The following is a 27,499-nucleotide window of genomic DNA, read 5'->3' as shown; positions in this document are numbered from 1 at the left end:
GGCTAACCGGGCGGGACACCGGGACAAGGCATTAAAACCGGGACTGTCCCGTCTAAACCGGGACGTATGGCAAGCCTGCTTATACCTACTATTTAGGTAAGCGGAAAAATCTAAAGCAATTAGCGTCAGCACATTCTCAACGTCTAAATCAGGGGCGTGCAACCTTTCATACTGCCGGGCCAAATATGGGTAACCTGCACTAACAGGTAAACCACGGGCCACTTGCCTATCTCGTCGTCTACCTGTTAGTGCAGTGGTCGGCAAACTTTTTATTGCGGCCCAAAGTAGTCTTTTCAGAGCTACTTCAAGGCCCACTACGAAAATCACTACGAACGGCGGATTCAGGGGATAATTGGTTAAAAGGTAAAATATTCTACGGCGCTTAATGGCCAAAACACTGCCATGCTATAATATAAAACATTATATGAAAAAGAATATACGCGCGAAGCGCGAAAAAAATGCGTTTACGAGTTAAAGTTGGCAAAAAATATAGTTTAAAGGCTCACAAGACCATATTTGGCACGTGGGTCTGTCCAAGCTGAGCCAATTTAAAACATTATATGCCACACCAATTGTTAAAATAAGGTGCAATGAATTTACGGCTATCATGCGGCCAACAACTACGGTACATGATAAGACCAAGCTATTCAAAAATAACTCGCGGTCCACAGTTGGCCTACCACTGTGTTAGTGGCTACAACAAAAAAAAAATTGCTCACACACGGGCTACGTTGAACCGAACAAGCCACCTTAAAAGCGACTTTAGATCGAGATATTCGCGGTGAAAAACTACTTTTTAGCTGCGCTGCGCAGATAAATTTGTTTCTTTTTTCACAACTCACATGAACATTGAAATTGAATATAAAACAATTACATTTCAAATGAGCGAAAATGATTAAACGGACATTTTTAATATGCTTTCTTTGCATGGCCATAAGTAGCTATTCGAAAGCATTTCAAGAACAAAAAAATTGCAGCGCTCAGTGCAATTCCCTCTCACACAAAGTTGTACACTTTCAGCAACAGCATCCAAAACACATTTTGTAGTTTTATTTTGCTAGCAGGTAACATTCCATTCTAATATGTTAGCAGGTCACATTCTATTCTAATAAACTAAAAATTTACATGCTATATAAGGCGACATAGACTAAGAAACAGTCAGGAAGTTTTATTATTTTAACAGTTACCTGAATATTTAGTGGCATTATGACGTGACACGCATCAATATAAACTTACCAAGAGTTTAGGCCAGGAGTTCCCAACTTTTGTAGGCATCGGAGCGAAATTCGAATAGTCCATTTTAAAAAAGAGCCGCAAAAGATCAAGCATTTTATTTAAAAAAAATTGTAATTAAAAAAACACATCAAAGAGGGCAAAATGATTCTCTTCCCATTTACTCTGAAACGTCCTATGTTCTTGCTAAAGAAGGCAAGCTTTCCTCGAAAGTTGTTTTAAGATCGCGGTATGTTATGTGCAGGGGCGATCAAATATTTTTTGTTTAGGGGGTATGAAAAGTTTCAGGTATGACGTCACAAAGTTACTTAATAAAACAATTCATCTAAAAAAAACCTAGTGTAGTCCAACGAACTCGTGCGCAAATATGCTTCTGATAAATCATTTTAGTTTTTGAACCCTAGTGCGGGAGCCGAAATTATTTTAGGTGCTTTTTCGAGATAAAAATGGTAAAGAATGTCATCTTCCTACCGATGATGTAAACCTGTAATACACAAGGTTGGGTTTCTAAATTTGGAACCTCACAACTGGGGTATTTATACCTATAGGTGTAGTGGGAGAAAAATGTTTAAATATTTAGGAAATAATATAGCATAACTGCACAATTTCCTCTTGCAGAATATAGTGGCACTACACAATATCCTCAAATTCTCAAATTATAGTAATTATAGCAGCACTGCATTCACCAGCTGACAAAATGTAGGCCTGCATCAAACGCACACCGTGTCTAGTTTGCAATTTTGTTTTGGGTTTAGATACTAACGATTTCCCTGTTGAATCACAATCAGTTTGTTACTTTTTAACAACTGATTTTCGGTTCCTTAATTTGGTAATTAGATTAAGGATAATTTTCTAATTTCAAACTGCTTATTTCTGAATTTCAGGACAATCGTTGGCCGTACTTGCTTCGCTGTAGTTTTTAAACTGTCAATGATATTGAAATGCATAAATTTTTCAGCCGTATCTGACTATCCTCCGTGTTTGCAAGTCGCCGCAGTGCACTTGCGATCAGACGCTACGTGCCAGGGACTCTTACGAAGAAAGTTCGATGCACAGACCATGATTTGCGCCTCTGTAAGTAGATATAAAAAGTAGCGAGTCTCACACATCGTTTGGAAATGGTTTTGATATATGACATGGCGTTTTTTATGAAGTTTGGTTCTAGTGGGATATGTTATTTTTTTTTATCTTAATATGGTTGTTTTTAAATATTTTTTTTAACTTTTGCGAGGATGTTTTACTATAGTAGGCTACTTTATATCTTCGAAAAAGTATTTGCATTGGACCATAGCTTTCGTCAACTATGTCTATATTTCCACAAAAAGAGGAGACTGTCTGCCTATACTAAATTAATTCCACAACCTTTGTCGATACCTCAATGTAGGTCACATGTTTTCAGTTTTGTGAAATTAATTCTTATCCTCGCGATATCTTCGAATTGGCGATATCTTCGCCTTCAACAAGTATAGCTAATATAAAAAAACGTCCGTTGCGCAAGTAGTACAATGGAAGTGGACAAAACATGTTTTACAAAAAAGTATGTGCTTTTTATTTAGCTTGTTACGCTTCTAACTAAAACTTTGTCAACTATAGAAAAGAACGATCAGGGAAAAGAATACGTGTGAAAAAGCTAAAAATACTGTTGAATAGATTTAACACATATTTTGGTTCGCACAAACACAATCGAATGGCATGCACATAAACATCGTGTCGTTAAACAACTGCGAATTTTTTTTATTTTTTGTTGGATTTCCAGGATTGGTATCACGACACCTGCAGCGGGGATAGCGGGGGACCTCTAGTTTGTGAAAACAGTAATGGTCGCCAGACGCTGTGGGGCCTCACAAGTTGGGGAATTGGTTGTGGTAACGCAAGGAAGCCTGGGGTCTACACAAGACTAACCAAGTACCTGCGTTGGATATTTATTAAAATCAAGCTCTCTCCCAGCGACAAACAATTTCAACAAGACATCATAGACGGATTCACGAACCGTAATTACTATCAGCCTTACTGATTAAAGATTTTTAAACTATGGAGGAAAGACGATTTATAATGCCACCGTTTAATTGTTTTACATCCTGTTTTAAAAAGAATGTTTCGTAAACCATATTATAAAAGACATTCCTTCTTTTACTGGCTACATATAGAAATAGCCTTTTTTATTATGAGTGAAATAAAAAGATAAAAAAAAATTACGTAAAAAAATTTTGATCGTAAAGGAGTTCCGTTTAGACCAGTGGTTGTTAACCTTTATTTTACCACGCCGACCTTTGGTAATTTCCCTATGCCTTGCGCACCCCTACGAAATAGAATTGGCATTTTTTAATTAAATATTAGCGAGATAACCTGAAAATAGTGAAGTGTATTGTTGGCCGCACGAATCGGCCAAAATTTGAGCTTTATTTGGTTGAATTTGCAAAACTGTAGGTAATTTAGGAAGCTTTTTGCATTGAGCACACAACAAATTGATCGTGCTCGACTCGACCGGATTTTGACAAACGTGTTGTGAGGGCATTGACTCCACAGCTGTAAGGCAATGTCAAGTGTAAAAGTTAAACATTGCTTTGTCGAGTTTCAAAAGAGGTGACGACACACAATACAAGGGCGTTATGGCAAAAAACATTACAGATTAGCGCAAAAAGGTCGAGTCCACCTATTGCTAGCCTGTTATCGTAGTCAAAATATGGATAAAAAATAGTTCGATAGGGGATAACTTCTATAGTTTATCTATAAGTTAGCAAAAGTGTATTTTGAATAAGGCCGTTATACCTTCGATGGCATGGGTATTAATAATAGAAAGGAAATATGCAACGGCATTGAAAATACTTTGTGCTTACAAAAGACAAAAGTAGAAAAAGGAAGCTTCGCGCGGAGCGCATAAAATAATGTTGAAGTAGGCCAAACGCAGAGTTTGTACAGCTGTAGGAGTGGTGCCAAACCAAAACTAAACCATTAAAATCACTGTAAAACAGTTAAATATTGAAGTGAAACTATTAAAATCACCAAAAAACATTTAAATATTCAAATGAAAAGGTTTGGCGCATTGTTAGGCGTCCTACCTCCATCTGGTTAAAAAACACTGTTCTATGCACTTCAAGGTGAAACAGAAGAAAGAAGGCATCACCAAATTCCAACTAAGAAAGCTTTACCAATCTTTATTCATAACACTGTCATTACCAATCTTCACTGATAACACTGTTATTATAGGGCTACTATATTTTCCGCACCCAAAAAGAGGACATTTTCTTTCCTGCAAGTAAAACGAAAGTGGAATTGTTACGTTTGAGAAAAACGTGCCACATCCACAAGTATTGCATAAATCACGTCCTTTCTTGAAACAGGGATACTTCTGGCGTAGCTCATCAGTAAACAGAGTTATCCTCTTCAGCATTATAATGTATAGCTTATTTTTCTTATTGTTGTCTAAATTTAAAGAATAATAAAGAAAAATTAAAGCATCTGCTGAGGTTTATGCTATAGACCAGTGGTTCTTAACATTTTTTCAGCTGCCACCCCTTTTTACGAAAAGCAATTCGGCGTTTTCAATTAAATCTCGCTGAGACAACTTGAAAATAGTAAGGTTGGTCGCCGGAAAATGGGTTTAAAACTGTAAATTCAACATAATCAATTGCTGGTGCACGAGCTGAATTTTACAAACGTATTTCAAAAGCTGTGATGACACACAATACAACGGCAATATTAAAACATTTTTGATTTGCGCAAAAGAGTTTGAGTCCCCCTATTGCTAGCTTGTTATCCAATGAGATAAAACATGGATAAAAAATAGTTCGAACGGTGGATAAATTTTATCGTTTATCTTAAGCTAGGAAAATTGTAACTAAATAGGGCTGTTTGTAAATATGAATTTTTAAAACTTTAATTTTTTTCTTCAAAATTTCTTTCCTTAAGAAGAAAGAGTAGACAAAAGCAGCGTGTGAAAATCTCGTTCAAATTCAAATTGAATTGAGCAATTTAGAGCTATTTGAAAATTTGCCGCGATCGGTTATGAATATTAATATCGATTATCGGCTATCGCCGACTGAACCACTTCTCCAAGCAAAAATTATGACAAATGGGGTATCATTAGAAAGGTGTGACAAACGTCTTTATGTTAATATAGGTGATTATTGGGGCAGTTGGCAATATCAAATCGTTTTGGCCGTATGTTGCCAGGCTGAAAAATCACCACATTTCGCCTATGTAGTTGTAAATATGAATTTTTAAAACTTTTAAGTTTTTTCTTCAAAATTTCTTTCCTTAAGCAGATAAAGTAGACAAAAGCAGCGAGTGAAAATCTCGTTCAAATTCAAATTGAATTGAGCAATCTAGAGCCGTTTGAAAATTTGCCGCGAACGGTTATGAATATTAATATCGATTATCGGCTATCGCCGACTGAACTACTCAACCAAGCAAAAATTATGACAAATGGGGTATCATTAGAAAGGTGTGACAAACGTCTTTATGTTAATATAGGTGATTATTGGGGCAGTTGGCAATATCAAATCGTTTTGGCCGGATGTTGCCAGGAGGAAAAATCACGATTAGACCCACGTGCAACATCTGAGCACTTCCACCGTAGGAAATTGTCAATTTCGCTGAAATAAAGATTGGACGATTAACCGAAAATGGAATTTTTTCGCTAAAATGCGATTTTGGCCAAATCGATAACTTTGTCATTTCTTAATGAATTTTGATGCCGTTTCAGCTATAGACTCACGTGCAAAATCTGAGCACTTCGACTGTAGGTAATTGTCAATTTTGCTGAAATAAAGATTTGACGCTTAACCGAAAATCGAGTTTTTTCGCTGAAATGCGATTTTGGCCAAAACGGTAACTTTGTCATTCCTTGATGAATTTTGATGCCGTTTCGGATATAGACTCACCTGCAACATCTGAGCACTTCTACACTAAGAAATTGTCAATTTCGCTGAAATAAAGATTTGACGCTTAACCGAAAATCGAGTTTTTTCGCTAAATTGCGATTTTGGCCAAAACGGTAACTTTATCATTTCTTAACGTATTTTGATGCCGTTTCGGCTGTAGAATCACGTGCAAAATCTGAGCACTATTACTGCAGGAAATTGTCAATTTCGCTCAAGTAAAGATTTGACGCTTAACCGAAAATCGAGTTTTTTCGCTAAAATGCGATTGTGGCCAAAACGGTAACTTTGTCATTTCTTAACGAATTTTGATGCCGTTTCGGCTATAGAATCACGTGCAAAATCTGAGCACTTCGACTGTAGGAAATTGTCAATTTCGCTCAAATAAAGATTTGACACTTAACCGAAAATCGATTTTTTTCGCTAAAATGCGATTTTGGCCAAAAGGGTAACTTTGTCATTTCTTAACGAATTTTGATGCCGTTTCGGCTATAGACTCACGTGCAACATCTGAGCACTTCTACCGTAGGAAATTGTTAATTTCCCTCAAATAAAGATTTGACGCTTAACCGAAAATCATGTTTTTTCGCTAAAATGCGATTTTGGCCAAAAGGGTAACTTTGTCATTTCTTAACGAATTTTGATACCGTTTCGGCTATAGATTCACGTGCAACATCTGAGCACTTCCACCGTAAGATATTGTCAATTTCGCTCAATTGAAGATTTGACGCTTAACCGAAAATCAAGTTTTTTCGCTAAAATGCGATTTTGGCCAAAACGGTAACTTTATCATTTCTTAACGAATTTTGATGCCGTTTCGGCTATAGAATCACGTGGAAAATCTGAACCCTTCTACTGCAGGAAATTGTCAATTTCGCTAAAGTAAAGATTTGACGCTTAACCAAAAATCGAGTTTTTTCGCTAAAATGCGATTGTGGCCAAAACGGTAACTTTGTCATTTCTTAACGAATTTTGATGCCGTTTCGGCTATAGACTCTCGTGCAAAATCTGAGCACTTTTACTGTAGAAAATTGTCAATTTCGCTCAAATAAAGATTTGACACTTAACCGAAAATCTATTTTTTTCGCTAAAATGCGATTTTGGCCAAAAGGGTAACTTTGTCATTTCTGAACGAATTTTGATGCCGTTTCGGCTATAGACTCACGTGCAACATCTGAGCACTTCTACCGTAGGAACTTGTCAATTTCACCCAAATAAAGATTTGACTCTGAACCGAAAATCGTGTTTTTTCGCTAAAATGCGATTTTGGCCAAATCGATAACTTTGTCATTTCTTAATGAATTTTGATGCCGTTTCGACTACAGACTCACGTGCAACATCTGAGCACTTCCAGAGTAGGAAATTGTCAATTTCGCTCAAATAAAGATTTGACGCTTAACCGAAAATCGAGTTTTTTCGCTGAAATGCGATTTTGACCAAAACGATAACTTTATCATTTCTTAACGAATTTTGATGCCGTTTCGGCTATAGAATCACGTGCAAAATATGAGCACTCCTACTGCAGGAAATTGTCAATTTCGCTCAAATAAAGATTTGACGCTTAACCGAAAATCGATTTTTTTCGCTAAAATGCGATTGTGGCCAAAACGGTAACTTTGTCATTTCCTAATGAATTTTGATGCCGTTAAAACTATAGACTCACGTGCAACATCTGAGCACTTCTACCGTAGGAAATTGTCAATTTTGCTCAAATAAAGATTTGACGCTTAACCGAAAATCAAGTTTTTTCGCTGAAATGCGATTTTAGCCAAAACAGTAACTTTGTCATTCCTTTATGAATTTTGATGCCGTTTCGGCTATAGACTTACGTGCAACATCTGAGCACTTCTGCCGCAGGAAATTGTCAATTTCGCTGAAATAAAGATTTGGCGCTTAACCGAAAATCGAGTTTTTTCGCTGAAATGCGATTTTAGCCAAAACGGTAACTTTGTCATTTCTTAATGAATTTTATTGCCGTTTCGGCTATAGACTCACGTGCAACATCTGAGCACTTCTACCGTAGGAAATTGTTAATTTCCCTCAAATAAAGATTTGACGCTTAACCGAAAATCATGTTTTTTCGCTAAAATGCGATTTTGGCCAAAAGGGTAACTTTGTCATTTCTTAACGAATTTTGATACCGTTTCGGCTATAGATTCACGTGCAACATCTGAGCACTTCCACCGTAAGATATTGTCAATTTCGCTCAAATGAAGATTTGACGCTTAACCGAAAATCAAGTTTTTTCGCTAAAATGCGATTTTGGCCAAAACGGTAACTTTGTCATTTCTTAACGAATTTTGATGCCGTTTCGGCTATAGAATCACGTGGAAAATCTGAACCCTTCTACTGCAGGAAATTGTCAATTTCGCTAAAGTAAAGATTTGACGCTTAACCGAAAATCGAGTTTTTTCGCTAAAATGCGATTGTGGCCAAAACGGTAACTTTGTCATTTCTTAACGAATTTTAATGCCGTTTCGGCTATAGACTCTCGTGCAAAATCTGAGCACTTTTACTGTAGGAAATTGTCAATTTCGCTCAAATAAAGATTTGACACTTAACCGAAAATCGATTTTTTTCGCTAAAATGCGATTTTGGCCAAAAGGGTAACTTTGTCATTTCTGAACGAATTTTGATGCCGTTTCGGCTATAGACTCACGTGCAACATCTGAGCACTTCTACCGTAGGAAATTGTCAATTTCACCCAAATAAAGATTTGACTCTGAACCGAAAATCGTGTTTTTTCGCTAAAATGCGATTTTGGCCAAATCGATAACTTTGTCATTTCTTAATGAATTTTGATGCCGTTTCGACTACAGACTCACGTGCAACATCTGAGCACTTCCAGAGTAGGAAATTGTCAATTTCGCTCAAATAAAGATTTGACTCTGAACCGAAAATCGAGTTTTTTCGCTGAAATGCGATTTTGACCAAAACGATAACTTTATCATTTCTTAACGAATTTTGATGCCGTTAAAACTATAGACTCACGTGCAACATCTGAGCACTTCTACCGTAGGAAATTGTCAATTTTGCTCAAATAAAGATTTGACGCTTAACCGAAAATCGATTTTTTTCGCTGAAATGCGATTTTGACCAAAACGATAACTTTATCATTTCTTAACGAATTTTGATGCCGTTTCGGCTATAGAATCACGTGCAAAATATGAGCACTCCTACTGCAGGAAATTGTCAATTTCGCTCAAATAAAGATTTGACGCTTAACCGAAAATCGATTTTTTTCGCTAAAATGCGATTGTGGCCAAAACGGTAACTTTGTCATTTCCTAATGAATTTTGATGCCGTTAAAACTATAGACTCACGTGCAACATCTGAGCACTTCTACCGTAGGAAATTGTCAATTTTGCTCAAATAAAGATTTGACGCTTAACCGAAAATCAAGTTTTTTCGCTGAAATGCGATTTTAGCCAAAACAGTAACTTTGTCATTCCTTTATGAATTTTGATGCCGTTTCGGCTATAGACTTACGTGCAACATCTGAGCACTTCTGCCGCAGGAAATTGTCAATTTCGCTGAAATAAAGATTTGGCGCTTAACCGAAAATCGAGTTTTTTCGCTGAAATGCGATTTTAGCCAAAACGGTAACTTTGTCATTTCTTAATGAATTTTATTGCCGTTTCGGCTATAGACTCACGTGCAAAATCTGAGCACTTCTACTACAGGAAATTGTCAATTTCGCTCAAATGAAGATTTGACGCTTAACCGAAAATGGATTTTTTTTGACTAAAATGCGATTTTGGCCAAATCGATAACTTTGTCATTTCTTAATGAATTTTGATGCCGTTTCGGCTATAGACTCACGTGCAACATCTGAGCACTTTCAGCGTAGGTAATTGTCAATTTTGCTGAAATAAAGATTTGACGCTTAACCGAAAATCGAGTTTTTTCGCTGAAATGCGATTTTGGCCAAAACGGTAACTTTGTCATTCCTTAATGAATTTTGATGCCGTTTCGGCTATAGACTCACCTGCAACATCTGAGCACTTCTACTCTAGGAAATTGTCAATTTCGCTGAAATAAAGATTTGACGCTTAACCGAAAATCGAGTTTTTTCTCTAAATTGCGATTTTGGCCAAAAGGGTAACTTTATCATTTCTTAACGTATTTTGATGCCGTTTCGGCTGTAAACTCACGTGCAAAATCTGAGCACTTTTACTGCCGGAAATTGTCAATTTCGCTCAAGTAAAAATTTGACGCTTAACCGAAAATCGAGTTTTTTCGCTAAAATGCGATTGTGGCCAAAACGGTAACTTTGTCATTTCTTAACGAATTTTGATGCCGTTTCGGCTATAGACTCACGTGCAAAATCTGAGCACTTCGACTGTAGGAAATTGTCAATTTCGCTCAAATAAAGATTTGACACTTAACCGAAAATCGATTTTTTTCGCTAAAATGCGATTTTGGCCAAAAGGGTAACTTTGTCATTTCTTAACGAATTTTGATGCCGTTTCGGCTATAGACTCACGTGCAACATCTGAGCACTTCTACCGTAGGAAATTGTTAATTTCCCTCAAATAAAGATTTGACGCTTAACCGAAAATCGTGTTTTTTCGCTAAAATGCGATTTTGGCCAAAAGGGTAACTTTGTCATTTCTTAACGAATTTTGATACCGTTTCGGCTATAGATTCACGTGCAACATCTGAGCACTTCCACCGTAAGATATTGTCAATTTCGCTCAAATGAAGATTTGACGCTTAACCGAAAATCAAGTTTTTTCGCTAAAATGCGATTTTGGCCAAAACGGTAACTTTATCATTTCTTAACGAATTTTGATGCCGTTTCGGCTATAAAATCACGTGGAAAATCTGAGCCCTTCTACGGCAGGAAATTGTCAATTTCGCTTAAGTAAAGATTTGACGCTGAACCGAAAATCGAGTTTTTTCGCTAAAATGCGATTGTGGCCAAAACGGTAGCTCCGTCATTTCTTAACGAATTTTGATGCCGTTTCGGCTATAGACTCACGTGCAAAATCTGAGCACGTTTACTGTAGGAAATTGTCAATTTCGCTCAAATAAAGATTTGACACTTAACCGAAAATCGATTTTTTTCGCTAAAATGTGATTTTGGCCAAAAGGGTAACTTTGTCATTTCTGAACGAATTTTGATGCCGTTTCGGCTATAGACTCACGTGCAACATCTGAGCACTTCTACCGTAGGAAATTGTCAATTTCCCTCAAATAAAGATTTGACGCTTAACCGAAAATCGTGTTTTTTCGCTAAAATGCGACTTTGGCCAAATCGATAACTTTGTCATTTCTTAATGAATTTTGATGCCCTTTCGACTACAGACTCACGTGCAACATCTGAGCACTTCCAGAGTAGGAAATTGTCAATTTCGCTCAAATAAAGATTTGACGCTTAACCGAAAATCGAGTTTTTTCGCTGAAATGCGATTTTGACCAAAACGATAACTTTGTCATTTCTTAAAGAATTTTGATGCCGTTTCGGCTATGGACTCACGTGCAACATCTGAGCACTTCCAGCGTAGGTAATTGTCATTTTTGCTGAAATAAAGATTTGACGCTTAACCGAAAATCGAGTTTTTTCGCTGAAATGCGATTTTGGCCAAAACGGTAACTTTGTCATTCGTTAATGAATTTTGATGCCGTTTCGGCTATAGACTCACCTGCAACATCTGAGCACTTCTACTCTAGGAAATTGTCAATTTCGCTGAAATAAAGATTTGACGCTTAACCGAAATCGAGTTTTTTCGCTAAAATGCGATTTTGGCCAAAACGGTAACTTTATCATTTCTTAACGTATTTTGATGCCGTTTCGGCTATAGACTCACATGCAACATCTGAGCACTTCTACCGTAGGAAATCGTCGATTTCGTTCAAATAAAGATTTGACGCTTAACCGAAAATCGAGTTTTTTCGCTGAAATGCGATTTTGACCAAAACGATAACTATATCATTTCTTAACGAATTTTGATGCCGTTTCGGCTATAGAATCACGTGCAAAATATGAGCACTCCTACTGCAGGAAATTGTCAATTTCGCTCAAATAAAGATTTGACGCTTAACCGAAAATCGATTTTTTTCGCTAAAATGCGATTGTGGCCAAAACGGTAACTTTGTCATTTCCTAATGAATTTTGATGCCGTTAAAACTATAGACTCACGTGCAACATCTGAGCACTTCTACCCTAGGAAATTGTCAATTTTGCTCAAATAAAGATTTGACGCTTAACCGAAAATCAAGTTTTTTCGCTGAAATGCGATTTTAGCCAAAACAGTAACTTTGTCATTCCTTTATGAATTTTATTGCCGTTTCGGCTATAGACTCACGTGCAAAATCTGAGCACTTATACTACAGGAAATTGTCAATTTCGCTCAAATGAAGATTTGACGCTTAACTGAAAATGGATTTTTTTTCACTAAAATGCGATTTTGGCCAAATCGATAACTTTGTCATTTCTTAATGAATTTTGATGCCGTTTCGGCTATAGACTCACGTGCAACATCTGAGCACTTCCAGCGTAGGTAATTGTCGATTTTGCTGAAATAAAGATTTGACGCTTAACCGAAAATCGAGTTTTTTCGCTGAAATGCGATTTTGGCCAAAACGGTAACTTTGTCATTCCTTAATGAATTTTGATGCCGTTTCGGCTATAGACTCACCTGCAACATCTGAGCACTTCTACTCTAGGAAATTGTCAATTTCGCTGAAATAAAGATTTGACGCTTAACCGAAAATCGAGTTTTTTCTCTAAATTGCGATTTTGGCCAAAAGGGTAACTTTATCATTTCTTAACGTATTTTGATGCCGTTTCGGCTGTAGACTCACGTGCAAAATCTGAGCACTTTTACTGCCGGAAATTGTCAATTTCGCTCAAGTAAAAATTTGACGCTTAACCGAAAATCGAGTTTTATCGCTAAAATGCGATTGTGGCCAAAACGGTAACTTTGTCATTTCTTAACGAATTTTGATGCCGTTTCGGCTATAGACTCACGTGCAAAATCTGAGCACTTCGACTGTAGGAAATTGTCAATTTCGCTCAAATAAAGATTTGACACTTAACCGAAAATCGATTTTTTTCGCTAAAATGCGATTTTGGCCAAATCGATAACTTTGTCATTTCTTATTGAATTTTGATGCCGTTTCGACTACAGACTCACGTGCAACATCTGAGCACTTCCAGAGTAGGAAATTGTCAATTTCGCTCAAATAAAGATTTGACGCTTAACCGAAAATCGAGTTTTTTCGCTGAAATGCGATTTTGACTAAAACGATAACTTTGTCATTTCTTAAAGAATTTTGATGCCGTTTCGGCTATGGACTCACGTGCAACATCTGAGCACTTCCAGCGTAGGTAATTGTCAATTTTGCTGAAATAAAGATTTGACGCTTAACCGAAAATCGAGTTTTTTCGCTGAAATGCGATTTTGACCAAAACGGTAATTTTGTAATTCCTTAATGAATTTTGATGCCGTTTCGGCTATAGACTCACCTGCAAAATCTGAGCACTTATACTGCAGGAAATTGTCAATTTCGCTCAAGTAAAGATTTGACGCTTAACCGAAAATCGAGTTTTTTCGCTAAAATGCGATGGTGGCCAAAACGGTAACTTTGTCATTTCTTAACGAATTTTGATGCCGTTTCGGCTATAGACTCACGTGCAACATCTGAGCACTTCTACCGTAGGAAATTGTCAATTTCCCTCAATAAAAGATTTGACGCTTAACCGAAAATCGTGTTTTTTCGCTAAAATGCGATTTTGGCCAAAACGGTAACTTTGTCATTTCTTAACGAATTTTGATACCGTTTCGGCTATAGATTCACGTGCAACATCTGAGCACTTCCACCGTAAGATATTGTCCAATTTCGCTCAAATGAAGATTTGACGCTTAACCGAAAATCGAGTTTTTTCGCTAAATGCGATTTTGGCCAAAACGGTAACTTTGTCATTCCTTAATGAATTTTGATGCTGTTTCGGCTATAGACTCACGTGCAACATCTGAGCACTTCTACCGTAGGAAATTGTCATTTTTTCTCAAATAAAGATTTGACGCTTAACCGAAAATCGAGTTTTTTCGCTGAAATGCGATTTTGGCCAAAACGGTAACTTTGTCATTTCTTAACGAATTTTGATGCCGTTTCGGCTATAGAATCACGTGTAACATCTGAGAACTTCTACTGTAGGAAATTGTCAATTTCGCTCAAATAAAGATTGACGCTTAACCGAAAATCGAGTTTTTTCGCCAAAATGCGATTTTGGCCAAAACGGTAACTTTATCATTTCTTAACGAATTTTGATGCCGTTTCGGCCATAGACTCACGTGCAACATCTGAGCACTTCTACCGTAGGAAATTGTCAATTTCCCTCAAATAAAGATTTGACGCTTAACCGAAAATCGTGTTTTTTTCGCTAAAATGGCGATTTTGGCCAAAACGGTGACTTTGTCATTTCTTAACGAATTTTGATGCCGTTTCGACTATAGATTCACGTGCAACATTTGAGTACTTCCACCATAGGGAAATTGTCAATTTCGCTCAAATGAAGATTTGAGTCTTAACCGAAAATCGAGTTTTTCGCTGAAATGCGATTTTGGCCATAACGGTAACTTTGTCATTTTTTAATGAATTTTGATGCCGTTTCGGCTATAGACTCACCTGCAACATCTGAGCACTTCTACTCTAGGAAATTGTCAATTTCGCTGAAATAAAGATTTGATGCTTAACCGAAAATCGAGTTTTTTCGCTAAATTGCGATTTTGGCCAAAACGGTAACTTTATCATTTCTTAACGTATTTTGATGCCGTTTCGGCTATAGACTCACGTGCAAAATCTGAGCACTTTTACTGCAGGAAATTGTCAATTTCGCTCAAGTAAAGATTTGACGCTTCACCGAAAATCGAGTTTTTTCGCTAAAATGCGATTGTGGCCAAAACGGTAACTTTGTCATTTCTTAACGAATTTTGATGCCGTTTCGGCTATAGACTCACGTGCAACATCAGAGCACTTCTACCGTAGGAAATTGTTAATTTCCCTCAAATAAAGATTTGACGCTTAACCGAAAATCGTGTTTTTTCGCTAAATGCGATTTTGGCTAAAACGGTTACTTTGTCATTTCTTAACGAATTTTGATACCGTTTCGGCTATAGATTCACGTGCAACATCTGAGCACTTCCACCGTAAGATATTGTCAATTTCGCTCAAATGAAGATTTGACGCTTAACCGAAAATCAAGTTTTTTCGCTAAAATGCGATTTTGGCCAAAACGGTAACTTTATCATTTCTTAACGAATTTTGATGCCGTTTCGGCTATAGAATCACGTGGAAAATCTGAGCCCTTTTTCGGCAGGAAATTGTCAATTTCGCTAAAGTAAAGATTTGACGCTTAACCGAAAATCGAGTTTTTTCGCTAAAATGCGATTGTGGCCAAAACGGTAACTTTGTCATTTCTTAACGAATTTTGATGCCGTTTCGGCTATAGACTCACGTGCAACATCTGAGCACTTCCAGCGTAGGTAATTGTCAATTTTGCTGAAATAAAGATTTGACGCTTAACCGAAAATCGAGTTTTTTCGCTGAAATGCGATTTTGGCCAAAAGGGTAACTTTGTCATTCCTTAATGAATTTTGATGCCGTTTCGGCTATAGACTCACCTGCAACATTTGAGCACTTCTACTCTAGGAAATTGTCAATTTCGCTGAAATAAAGATTTGACGCTTAACCGAAAATCGAGTTTTTTCTCTAAATTGCGATTTTGGCCAAAAGGGTAACTTTATCATTTCTTAACGAATTTTGATGCCGTTTCGGCTGTAGACTCACGTGCAAAATCTGAGCACTTTTACTGCCGGAAATTGTCAATTTCGCTCAAGTAAAAATTTGACGCTTAACCGAAAATCGAGTTTTTTCGCTAAAATGCGATTTTGGCCAAAACGGTAACTTTGTCATTTCTTAACGAATTTTGATGCCGTTTCGGCTATAGACTCACGTGCAACATCTGAGCACTTCTACCGCAGGAAATCGTCGATTTCGCTCAAATAAAGATTTGACGCACCGAAAATCGAGTTTTTTCGCTAAAAATGCGATTTTGGCCAAAACGGTAACTTTGTCATTTCTTAACGAATTTTGATGCCGTTTCGACTATAGATTCACGTGCAACATTTGAGTACTTCCACCATAGGAAATTGTCAATTTCGCTCAAATGAAGATTTGAGTCTTAACCGAAAATCGAGTTTTTTCGCTGAAATGCGATTTTGGCCAAAACGGTAACTTTGTCATTTTTTAATGAATTTTGATGCCGTTTCGGCTATAGACTCACCTGCAACATCTGAGCACTTCTACTCTAGGAAATTGTCAATTTCGCTGAAATAAAGATTTGATGCTTAACCGAAAATCGAGTTTTTTCGCTAAATTGCGATTTTGGCCAAAACGGTAACTTTATCATTTCTTAACGTATTTTGATGCCGTTTCGGCCGTAGACTCACGTGCAAAATCTGAGCACTTTTACTGCAGGAAATTGTCAATTTCGCTCAAGTAAAGATTTGACGCTTAACCGAAAATCGAGTTTTTTTCGCTAAAATGCGATTGTGGCCAAAACGGTAACTTTGTCATTTCTTAACGAATTTTGATGCCGTTTCGGCTATAGACTCACGTGCAACATCTGAGCACTTCTACCGGAGGAAATTGTTAATTTCCCTCAAATAAAGATTTGACGCTTAACCGAAAATCGTGTTTTTTCGCTAAAATGCGATTTTGGCTAAAACGGTTACTTTGTCATTTCTTAACGAATTTTGATACCGTTTCGGCTATAGATTCACGTGCAACATCTGAGCACTTCCAGCGTAGGTAATTGTCAATTTTGCTGAAATAAAGATTTGACGCTTAACCGAAAATCGAGTTTTTTCGCTGAAATGCGATTTTGGCCAAAAGGGTAACTTTGTCATTCCTTAATGAATTTTGATGCCGTTTCGGCTATAGACTCACCTGCAACATCTGAGCACTTCTACTCTAGGAAATTGTCAATTTCGCTGAAATAAAGATTTGACGCTTAACCGAAAATCGTGTTTTTTCGCTAAAATGCGATTTTGGCTAAAACGGTTACTTTGTCATTTCTTAACGAATTTTGATACCGTTTCGGCTATAGATTCACGTGCAACATCTGAGCACTTCCAGCGTAGGTAATTGTCAATTTTGCTGAAATAAAGATTTGACGCTTAACCGAAAATCGTGTTTTTTCGTTAAAATGCGATTTTGGCCAAAAGGGTAACTTTGTCATTTCTTAACGAATTTTGATACCGTTTCGGCTATAGATTCACGTGCAACATCTGAGCACTTCCACCGTAAGATATTGTCAATTTCGCTCAAATGAAGATTTGACGCTTAACCGAAAATCAAGTTTTTTCGCTAAAATGCGATTTTGGCCAAAACGGTAACTTTATCATTTCTTAACGAATTTTGATGCCGTTTCGGCTATAGAATCACGTGGAAAATCTGAGCCCTTCTACGGCAGGAAATTGTCAATTTCGCTAAAGTAAAGATTTGACGCTTAACCGAAAATCGAGTTTTTTCGCTAAAATGCGATTGTGGCCAAAACGGTAACTTTGTCATTTCTTAACGAAATTTTGATGCCGTTTCGGCTATAGACTCACGTGCAAAATCTGAGCACTTTTACTGTAGGAAATTGTCAATTTCGCTCAAATAAAGATTTGACACTTAACCGAAAATCGATTTTTTTCGCTAAAATGCGATTTTGGCCAAAACGGTAACTTTGTCATTTCTTTAACGAATTTTGATGCCGTTTCGGCTATAGACTCACGTGCAACATCTGAGCACTTCTACCGTAGGAAATCGTCGATTTCGCTCAAATAAAGATTTGACGCCCGGAAAATCGAGTTTTTTCGCTAAAATGCGATTTTGGCCAAAACGGTAACTTTGTCATTTCTTAACGAATTTTGATGCCGTTTCGGCTATAGACTCACGTGCAACATCTGAGCACTTCTACCGTAGGAAATCGTCGATTTCGCTCAAATAAAGATTTGACGCTTAACCGAAAATCGAGTTTTTTTCGCTAAAATGCGATTTTGGCCAAAACGGTAACTTTGTCATTTCTTAACGAATTTTGATGCCGTTTCGGCTATAGACTCACGTGTAACATCTGAGCACTTCTACCGTAGGAAATCGTCGATTTCGCTCAAATAAAGATTTGACGCACCGAAAATCGAGTTTTTTCGCTAAAATGCGATTTTGGCCAAAACGGTAACTTTGTCATTTCTTAACGAATTTGATGCCGTTTCGGCTATAGACTCACGTGCAACATCTGAGCACTTCTACCGTAGGAAATCGTCGATTTCGCTCAAATAGAGATTTGACGCTTAACCGAAAATCGAGTTTTTTCGCTAAAATGCGATTTTGGCCAAAACGGTAACTTTGTCATTTCTTAACGAATTTTGATGCCGTTTCGGCTATAGACTCACGTGCAACATCTGAGCACTTCTACCGTAGGAAATCGTCGATTTCGCTCAAATAAAGATTTGACGCACCGAAAATCGAGTTTTTTCGCTGAAATGCGATTTTGGCCAAAACGGTAACTTTGTCATTTCTTAACGAATTTTGATGCCGTTTCGGCTATAGACTCACGTGCAACAACTGAGCACTTCTACCGTAGGAAATCGTCGATTTCGCTCAAATAAAGATTTGACGCACCGAAAATCGATTTTTTTCGCTAAAATGCGATTTTGGCCAAAACGGTAACTTTGTCATTTCTTAACGAATTTTGATGCCGTTTCGGCTATAGACTCACGTGCAACATCTGAGCACTTCTACCGTAGGAAATCGTCGATTTCGCTCAAATAAAGATTTGACGCACCGAAAATCGAGTTTTTTCGCTAAAATGCGATTTTGGCCAAAACGGTAACTTTGTCATTTCTTAACGAATTTTGATGCCGCTTCGGCTATAGACTCACGTGCAACATCTGAGCACTTCTACCGTAGGAAATCGTCGATTTCGCTCAAATAAAATTTTGACCGCTTAACCGAAAATCGAGTTTTTTCGCTAAAATGCGATTTTGGCCAAAACGGTAACTTTGTCATTTCTTAACGAATTTTGATGCCGCTTCGGCTATAGACTCACGTGCAACATCTGAGCACTTCTACCGTAGGAAATCGTCGATTTCGCTCAAATAAAGATTTGACGCTTAACCGAAAATCGAGTTTTTTCGCTAAAATGCGATTTTGGCCAAAACGGTAACTTTGTCATTTCTTAACGAATTTTGATGCCGTTTCGGCTATAGACTCACGTGCAACATCTGAGCACTTCTACCGTAGGAAATCGTCGATTTCGCTCAAATAAAGATTTGACGCACCGAAAATCGAGTTTTTTCGCTAAAATGCGATTTTGGCCAAAACGGTAACTTTGTCATTTCTTAACGAATTTTGATGCCGTTTCGGCTATAGACTCACGTGCAACATCTGAGCACTTCTACCGTAGGAAATCGTCGATTCGCTCAAATAAAGATTTGACGCACCGAAAATCGAGTTTTTTCGCTAAAATGCGATTTTGGCCAAAACGGTAACTTTGTCATTTCTTAACGAATTTTGATGCCGTTTCGGCTATAGACTCACGTGCAACATCTCAGCACTTCTACCGTAGGAAATCGTCGATTTCGCTCAAATAAAGATTTGACGCACCGAAAATCGAGTTTTTTCGCTAAAATGCGATTTTGGCCAAAACGGTAACTTTGTCATTTCTTAACGAATTTTGATGCCGTTTCGGCTATGGGAGGACGACTCACGTGCAACATCTCAGCACTTCTTCCGTAGGAAATCGTCGATTTCGCTCAAATAAAGATTTGACGCACCGAAAATCGAGTTTTTTCGCTAAAATGCGATTTTGGCCAAAACGGTAATTAACGAATTTTGATGCCGTTTCGGCCATAGACTCACGTGCAACATCTGAGCACTTCTACCGTAGGAAATTGTCAATTTCCCTCAAATAAAGATTTGACGCTTAACCGAAAATCGTGTTTTTTTCGCTAAAATGCGATTTTGGCCAAAACGGTGACTTTGTCATTTCTTAACGAATTTTAATGCCGTTTCGACTATAGATTCACGTGCAACATTTGAGTACTTCCACCGTAGGAAATTGTCAATTTCGCTCAAATGAAGATTTGAGTCTTAACCGAAAATCGAGTTTTTTCGCTGAAATGCGATTTTGGCCAAAACGGTAACTTTGTCATTTTTTAATGAATTTTGATGCCGTTTCGGCTATAGACTCACCTGCAACATCTGAGCACTTCTACTCTAGGAAATTGTCAATTTCGCTGAAATAAAGATTTGATGCTTAACCGAAAATCGAGTTTTTTCGCTAAATTGCGATTTTGGCCAAAACGGTAACTTTATCATTTCTTAACGTATTTTGATGCCGTTTCGGCTGTAGACTCACGTGCAAAATCTGAGCACTTCTACCGTAGGAAATTGTTAATTTCCCTCAAATAAAGATTTGACGCTTAACCGAAAATCGTGTTTTTTCGCTAAAATGCGATTTTGGCTAAAACGGTTACTTTGTCATTTCTTAACGAATTTTGATACCGTTTAGGCTATAGATTCACGTGCAACATCTGAGCACTTCCACCGTAAGATATTGTCAATTTCGCTCAAATGAAGATTTGACGCTTAACCGAAAATCAAGTTTTTTCGCTAAAATGCGATTTTGGCCAAAACGGTAACTTTATCATTTCTTAACGAATTTTGATGCCGTTTCGGCTATAGAATCACGTGGAAAATCTGAGCCCTTTTACGGCAGGAAATTGTCAATTTCGCTAAAGTAAAGATTTGACGCTTAACCGAAAATCGAGTTTTTTCGCTAAAATGCGATTGTGGCCAAAACGGTAACTGTGTCATTTCTTAACGAATTTTGATGCCGTTTCGGCTATAGACTCACGTGCAACATCTGAGCACTTCCAGCGTAGGTAATTGTCAATTTTGCTGAAATAAAGATTTGACGCTTAACCGAAAATCGAGTTTTTTCGCTGAAATGCGATTTTGGCCAAAACGGTAACTTTGTCATTCCTTAATGAATTTTGATGCCGTTTCGGCTATAGACTCACCTGCAACATCTGAGCACTTCTACTCTAGGAAATTGTCAATTTCGCTGAAATAAAGATTTGACGCTTAACCGAAAATCGAATTTTTTCTCTAAATTGCGATTTTGGCCAAAAGGGTAACTTTATCATTTCTTAACGTATTTTGATGCCGTTTCGGCTGTAGACTCACGTGCAAAATCTGAGCACTTTTACTGCCGGAAATTGTCAATTTCGCTCAAGTAATAATTTGACGCTTAACCGAAAATCGAGTTTTTTCGCTAAAATGCGATTTTGGCCAAAACGGTAACTTTGTCATTTCTTAACGAATTTTGATGCCGTTTCGGCTATAGACTCACGTGCAACATCTGAGCACTTCTACCGCAGGAAATCGTCGATTTCGCTCAAATAAAGATTTGACGCACCGAAAATCGAGTTTTTTCGCTAAAATGCGATTTTGGCCAAAAGGGTAACTTTGTCATTTCTTAACGAATTTTGATGCCGTTTCGGCTATAGACTCACGTGCAACATCTGAGCACTTCTACCGTAGGAAATTGTTAATTTCCCTCAAATAAAGATTTGACGCTTAACCGAAAATCGTGTTTTTTCGCTAAAATGCGATTTTGTCCAAAAGGGTAACTTTGTCATTTCTTAACGAATTTTGATACCGTTTCGGCTATAGATTCACGTGCAACATCTGAGCACTTCCACCGTAAGATATTGTCAATTTCGCTCAAATGAAGATTTGACGCTTAACCGAAAATCAAGTTTTTTCGCTAAAATGCGATTTTGGCCAAAACGGTAACTTTATCATTTCTTAACGAATTTTGATGCCGTTTCGGCTATAGAATCACGTGGAAAATCTGAGCCCACGGCAGGAAATTGTCAATTTCGCTAAAGTAAAGATTTGACGCTTAACCGAAAATCGAGTTTTTTCGCTAAAATTCGATTGTGGCCAAAACGGTAACTTTGTCATTTCTTAACGAATTTTGATGCCGTTTCGGCTATAGACTCACGAGCAAAATCTGAGCACTTTTACTGTAGGAAATTGTCAATTTCGCTCAAATAAAGATTTGACACTTAACCGAAAATCGATTTTTTTCGCTAAAATGCGATTTTGGCCAAAACGGTAACTTTGTCATTTCTTAACGAATTTTGATGCCGTTTCGGCTATAGACTCACGTGCAACATCTGAGCACTTCTACCGTAGGAAATCGTCGATTTCGCTCAAATAAAGATTTGACGCACCGAAAATCGAGTTTTTTCGCTAAAATGCGATTTTGGCCAAAACGGTAACTTTGTCATTTCTTAACGAATTTTGATGCCGTTTCGGCTATAGACTCACGTGCAACATCTGAGCACTTCTACCGTAGGAAATCGTCGATTTCGCTCAAATAAAGATTTGACGCTTAACCGAAAATCGAGTTTTTTCGCTAAAATGCGATTTTGGCCAAAACGGTAACTTTGTCATTTCTTAACGAATTTTGATGCCGTTTCGGCTATAGACTCACGTGTAACATCTGAGCACTTCTACCGTAGGAAATCGTCGATTTCGCTCAAATAAAGATTTGACGCACCGAAAATCGAGTTTTTTCGCTAAAATGCGATTTTGGCCAAAACGGTAACTTTGTCATTTCTTAACGAATATTGATGCCGTTTCGGCTATAGACTCACGTGCAACATCTGAGCACTTCTACCGTAGGAAATCGTCGATTTCGCTCAAATAGAGATTTGACGCTTAACCGAAAATCGAGTTTTTTCGCTAAAATGCGATTTTGGCCAAAACGGTAACTTTGTCATTTCTTAACGAATTTTGATGCCGTTTCGGCTATAGACTCACGTGCAACATCTGAGCACTTCTACCGTAGGAAATTGTCAATTTCGCTCAAATAAAGATTTGACACTTAACCGAAAATCGATTTTTTTCGCTAAAATGCGATTTTGGCCAAAAGGGTAACTTTGTCATTTCTGAACGAATTTTGATGCCGTTTCGGCTATAGACTCACGTGCAACATCTGAGCACTTCTACCGTAGGAAATTGTCAATTTCACCCAAATAAAGATTTGACTCTGAACCGAAAATCGTGTTTTTTCGCTAAAATGCGATTTTGGCCAAATCGATAACTTTGTCATTTCTTAATGAATTTTGATGCCGTTTCCACTACAGACTCACGTGCAACATCTGAGCACTTCCAGAGTAGGAAATTGTCAATTTCGCTCAAATAAAGATTTGACGCTTAACCGAAAATCGAGTTTTTTCGCTGAAATGCGATTTTGACCAAAACGGTAACTTTATCATTTCTTAACGAATTTTGATGCCGTTTCGGCTATAGAATCACGTGCAAAATATGAGCACTCCTACTGCAGGAAATTGTCAATTTCGCTCAAATAAAGATTTGACGCTTAACCGAAAATCGATTTTTTTCGCTAAAATGCGATTGTGGCCAAAACGGTAACTTTGTCATTTCCTAATGAATTTTGATGCCGTTAAAACTATAGACTCACGTGCAACATCTGAGCACTTCTTCCGTAGGAAATTGTCAATTTTGCTCAAATAAAGATTTGACGCTTAACCGAAAATCAAGTTTTTTCGCTGAAATGCGATTTTAGCCAAAACTTTTTCATTCCTTTATGAATTTTGATGCCGTTTCGGCTATAGACTTACGTGCAACATCTGAGCACTTCTGCCGCAGGAAATTGTCAATTTCGCTGAAATAAAGATTTGGCGCTTAACCGAAAATCGAGTTTTTTCGCTGAAATGCGATTTTAGCCAAAACGGTAACTTTGTCATTTCTTAATGAATTTTATTGCCGTTTCGGCTATAGACTCACGTGCAAAATTTGAGCACTTCTACTGCAGGAAATTGTCAATTTCGCTCAAATGAAGATTTGACGCTTAACCGAAAATGGATTTTTTTTGACTAAAATGCGATTTTGGCCAAATCGATAACTTTGTCATTTCTTAATGAATTTTGATGCCGTTTCGGCTATAGACTCACGTGCAACATCTGAGCACTTCCAGCGTAGGTAATTGTCAATTTTGCTGAAATAAAGATTTGACGCTTAACCGAAAATCGAGTTTTTTCGCTGAAATGCGATTTTGGCCAAAACGGTAACTTTGTCATTCCTTAATGAATTTTGATGCCGTTTCGGCTATAGACTCACCTGCAACATCTGAGCACTTCTACTCTAGGAAATTGTCAATTTCGCTGAAATAAAGATTTGACGCTTAACCGAAAATCGAGTTTTTTCTCTAAATTGCGATTTTGGCCAAAAGGGTAACTTTATCATTTCTTAACGTATTTTGATGCCGTTTCGGCTGTAGACTCACGTGCAAAATCTGAGCACTTTTACTGCCGGAAATTGTCAATTTCGCTCAAGTAAAAATTTGACGCTTAACCGAAAATCGAGTTTTTTCGCTAAAATGCGATTGTGGCCAAAACGGTAACTTTGTCATTTCTTAACGAATTTTGATGCCGTTTCGGCTATAGACTCACGTGCAAAATCTGAGCACTTCGACTGTAGGAAATTGTCAATTTCGCTCAAATAAAGATTTAACACTTAACCGAAAATCGATTTTTTTCGCTAAAATGCGATTTTGGCCAAATCGATAACTTTGTCATTTCTTATTGAATTTTGATGCCGTTTCGACTACAGACTCACGTGCAACATCTGAGCACTTCCAGAGTAGGAAATTGTCAATTTCGCTCAAATAAAGATTTGACGCTTAACCGAAAATCGAGTTTTTTCGCTGAAATGCGATTTTGACTAAAACGATAACTTTGTCATTTCTTAAAGAATTTTGATGCCGTTTCGGCTATGGACTCACGTGCAACATCTGAGCACTTCCAGCGTAGGTAATTGTCAATTTAACTGAAATAAAGATTTGACGCTTAACCGAAAATCGAGTTTTTTCGCTGAAATGCGATTTTGACCAAAACGGTAATTTTGTAATTCCTTAATGAATTTTGATGCCGTTTCGGCTATAGACTCACCTGCAAAATCTGAGCACTTATACTGCAGGAAATTGTCAATTTCGCTCAAGTAAAGATTTGACGCTTAACCGAAAATCGAGTTTTTTCGCTAAAATGCGATGGTGGCCAAAACGGTAACTTTGTCATTTCTTAACGAATTTTGATGCCGTTTCGGCTATAGACTCACGTGCAACATCTGAGCACTTCTACCGTAGGAAATTGTCAATTTCCCTCAATAAAAGATTTGACGCTTAACCGAAAATCGTGTTTTTTCGCTAAAATGCGATTTTGGCCAAAACGGTAACTTTGTCATTTCTTAACGAATTTTGATACCGTTTCGGCTATAGATTCACGTGCAACATCTGAGCACTTCCACCGTAAGATATTGTCAATTTCGCTCAAATGAAGATTTGACGCTTAACCGAAAATCGAGTTTTTTCGCTAAAATGCGATTTTGGCCAAAACGGTAACTTTGTCATTCCTTAATGAATTTTGATGCTGTTTCGGCTATAGACTCACGTGTAACATCTGAGCACTTCTACCGTAGGAAATTGTCATTTTTTCTCAAATAAAGATTTGACGCTTAACCGAAAATCGAGTTTTTTCGCTGAAATGCGATTTTGGCCAAAACGGTAACTTTGTCATTTCTTAACGAATTTTGATGCCGTTTCGGCTATAGAATCACGTGTAACATCTGAGAACTTCTACTGTAGGAAATTGTCAATTTCGCTCAAATAAAGATTTGACGCTTAACCGAAAATCGAGTTTTTTCGCCAAAATGCGATTTTGGCCAAAACGGTAACTTCATCATTTCTTAACGAATTTTGATGCCGTTTCGGCCATAGACTCACGTGCAACATCTGAGCACTTCTACCGTAGGAAATTGTCAATTTCCCTCAAATAAAGATTTGACGCTTAACCGAAAATCGTGTTTTTTTCGCTAAAATGCGATTTTGGCCAAAACGGTGACTTTGTCATTTCTTAACGAATTTTAATGCCGTTTCGACTATAGATTCACGTGCAACATTTGAGTACTTCCACCGTAGGAAATTGTCAATTTCGCTCAAATGAAGAGGGAAAGGTTCGAAAGCAAACCCAAACGACCTTGCTTCAGGGAATTCCCCGTTTCGAAACAACTGCTGCAGCAACAGCTTTGCCTCCCTACGAAGAACGACCTACAGCGCCGCCAGCAAGGAAACATGAACAATTAAAGCAGTCCGAACCGGACGATACAGTTGGCGGGGCAACCTGGGCGAGAAAGCCGCATGACGTACCGTCCACCTCGAGGGGTACGTTAAAATCATTAACGCACTCAACAATGTTGGTCTCCGTTTAATGAGTGTTTTCTTATTGTAGACTGGTCGGGCATGTCTAGAACAACCATGTACCGCAGAAGGAAAAGAGAGCAGGCTTTATCTGAGGCGCAAGGCTTGTTCGCTGCCGCGCCGCCCGTCAAAGTTGTTGCAACATCCCGGCAGCCATACACGTGCAAGAAGTGCGGGCAGCCTCCCACAAGGGATACTGGCCACTCCCAATATTACGGTCAATCCTACTGTCCGAACGTGGAAGGTCAAATTCCCCGAGAGCAGTGGCTGGTCGAACGAAAGGCTGCCCGAGCACAAGCTAAGGCTGCAAAACTTGCCGCGTCCGGTTTATAGTGTTTAACCTGCTCTTCACCCCTTAAATTTCCACTTTGTTTACCAAAAATATTTCTATGCAATTCGAAACCCTGTGAACGCTTTTATATTGCTTTAACGTACTATTCACTGTTTTTATTTAATTTTTCTAGCCCTTGTACATTAAGAAATTCACTGCGTGCAATTTTAAACCTTGTGAACGCTTTTATATTGCTTTAACGTACTATTCACTGTTTTTATTTAATTTTTCTAGCCCTTGTACATTAAGAAATTCACTGCGTGCAATTTTAAACCTTGTGAACGCTGTTATATTGCTTTAACGTACTATTCACTATTTTTATTTAATTTTTCTAGCCCTTGTACATTAAGAAATTCACTGCGTGCAATTTTAAACCTTGTGAACGCTTTTATATTGCTTTAACGTACTATTCACTGTTTTTATTTAATTTTTCTAGCCCTTGTACATTAAGAAATTCACTGCGTGCAATTTTAAACCTTGTGAACGCTTTTATATTGCTTTAAAGTACTATTCACTGTTTTTATTTAATATTTCTAGCCTTTGTACATTAAGAAGTTCACCACGTGTAATTCTAAACCTTGTGGACGCTTTTATATCGCTTTAACGTTACATTTATCGTTTTTGTTTATTTGTCGTTTTTGTTGTTTGGTTACGCAATAAAAAGACTGATTGTAATTCGCAATTCTATGTCATTTTATCAATTCC

General features: G+C 37.7%; 1 protein-coding gene and 1 pseudogene across 2 annotated transcripts in view; both read left to right on the top strand.

Moving 5' to 3' along the window:
* Positions 1-3,414, top strand: part of LOC146145126 (urokinase-type plasminogen activator-like) — a 29,800-nt gene extending 26,386 nt beyond the window's left edge. The window contains exons 9-10 of the mRNA XM_083390035.1: positions 2,192-2,307; positions 2,990-3,414. Of these exons, the coding sequence (XP_083246161.1) occupies positions 2,192-2,307; positions 2,990-3,247 (374 nt within the window). The 3' untranslated portion in view covers positions 3,248-3,414. The remainder of the gene's footprint in view (positions 1-2,191; positions 2,308-2,989) is intronic.
* Positions 3,415-4,012: 598 nt separating this feature from the next.
* On the top strand, positions 4,013-27,469 carry LOC146145125 (uncharacterized; annotated as a pseudogene). The gene is made up of 3 exons (XR_014498761.1): positions 4,013-4,016; positions 26,185-26,427; positions 26,495-27,469. The product of XR_014498761.1 is annotated as an uncharacterized LOC146145125 (transcript).
* The last annotated feature ends 30 nt before the right edge of the window (positions 27,470-27,499 follow it).

This window comes from Ascidiella aspersa, chromosome 5, assembly GCF_963924565.1.
Source record: "Ascidiella aspersa chromosome 5, kaAscAspe10.2, whole genome shotgun sequence".
NCBI lineage: Eukaryota > Metazoa > Chordata > Ascidiacea > Phlebobranchia > Ascidiidae > Ascidiella > Ascidiella aspersa.
This window is presented reverse-complemented; position numbering and strand designations above follow the sequence as displayed.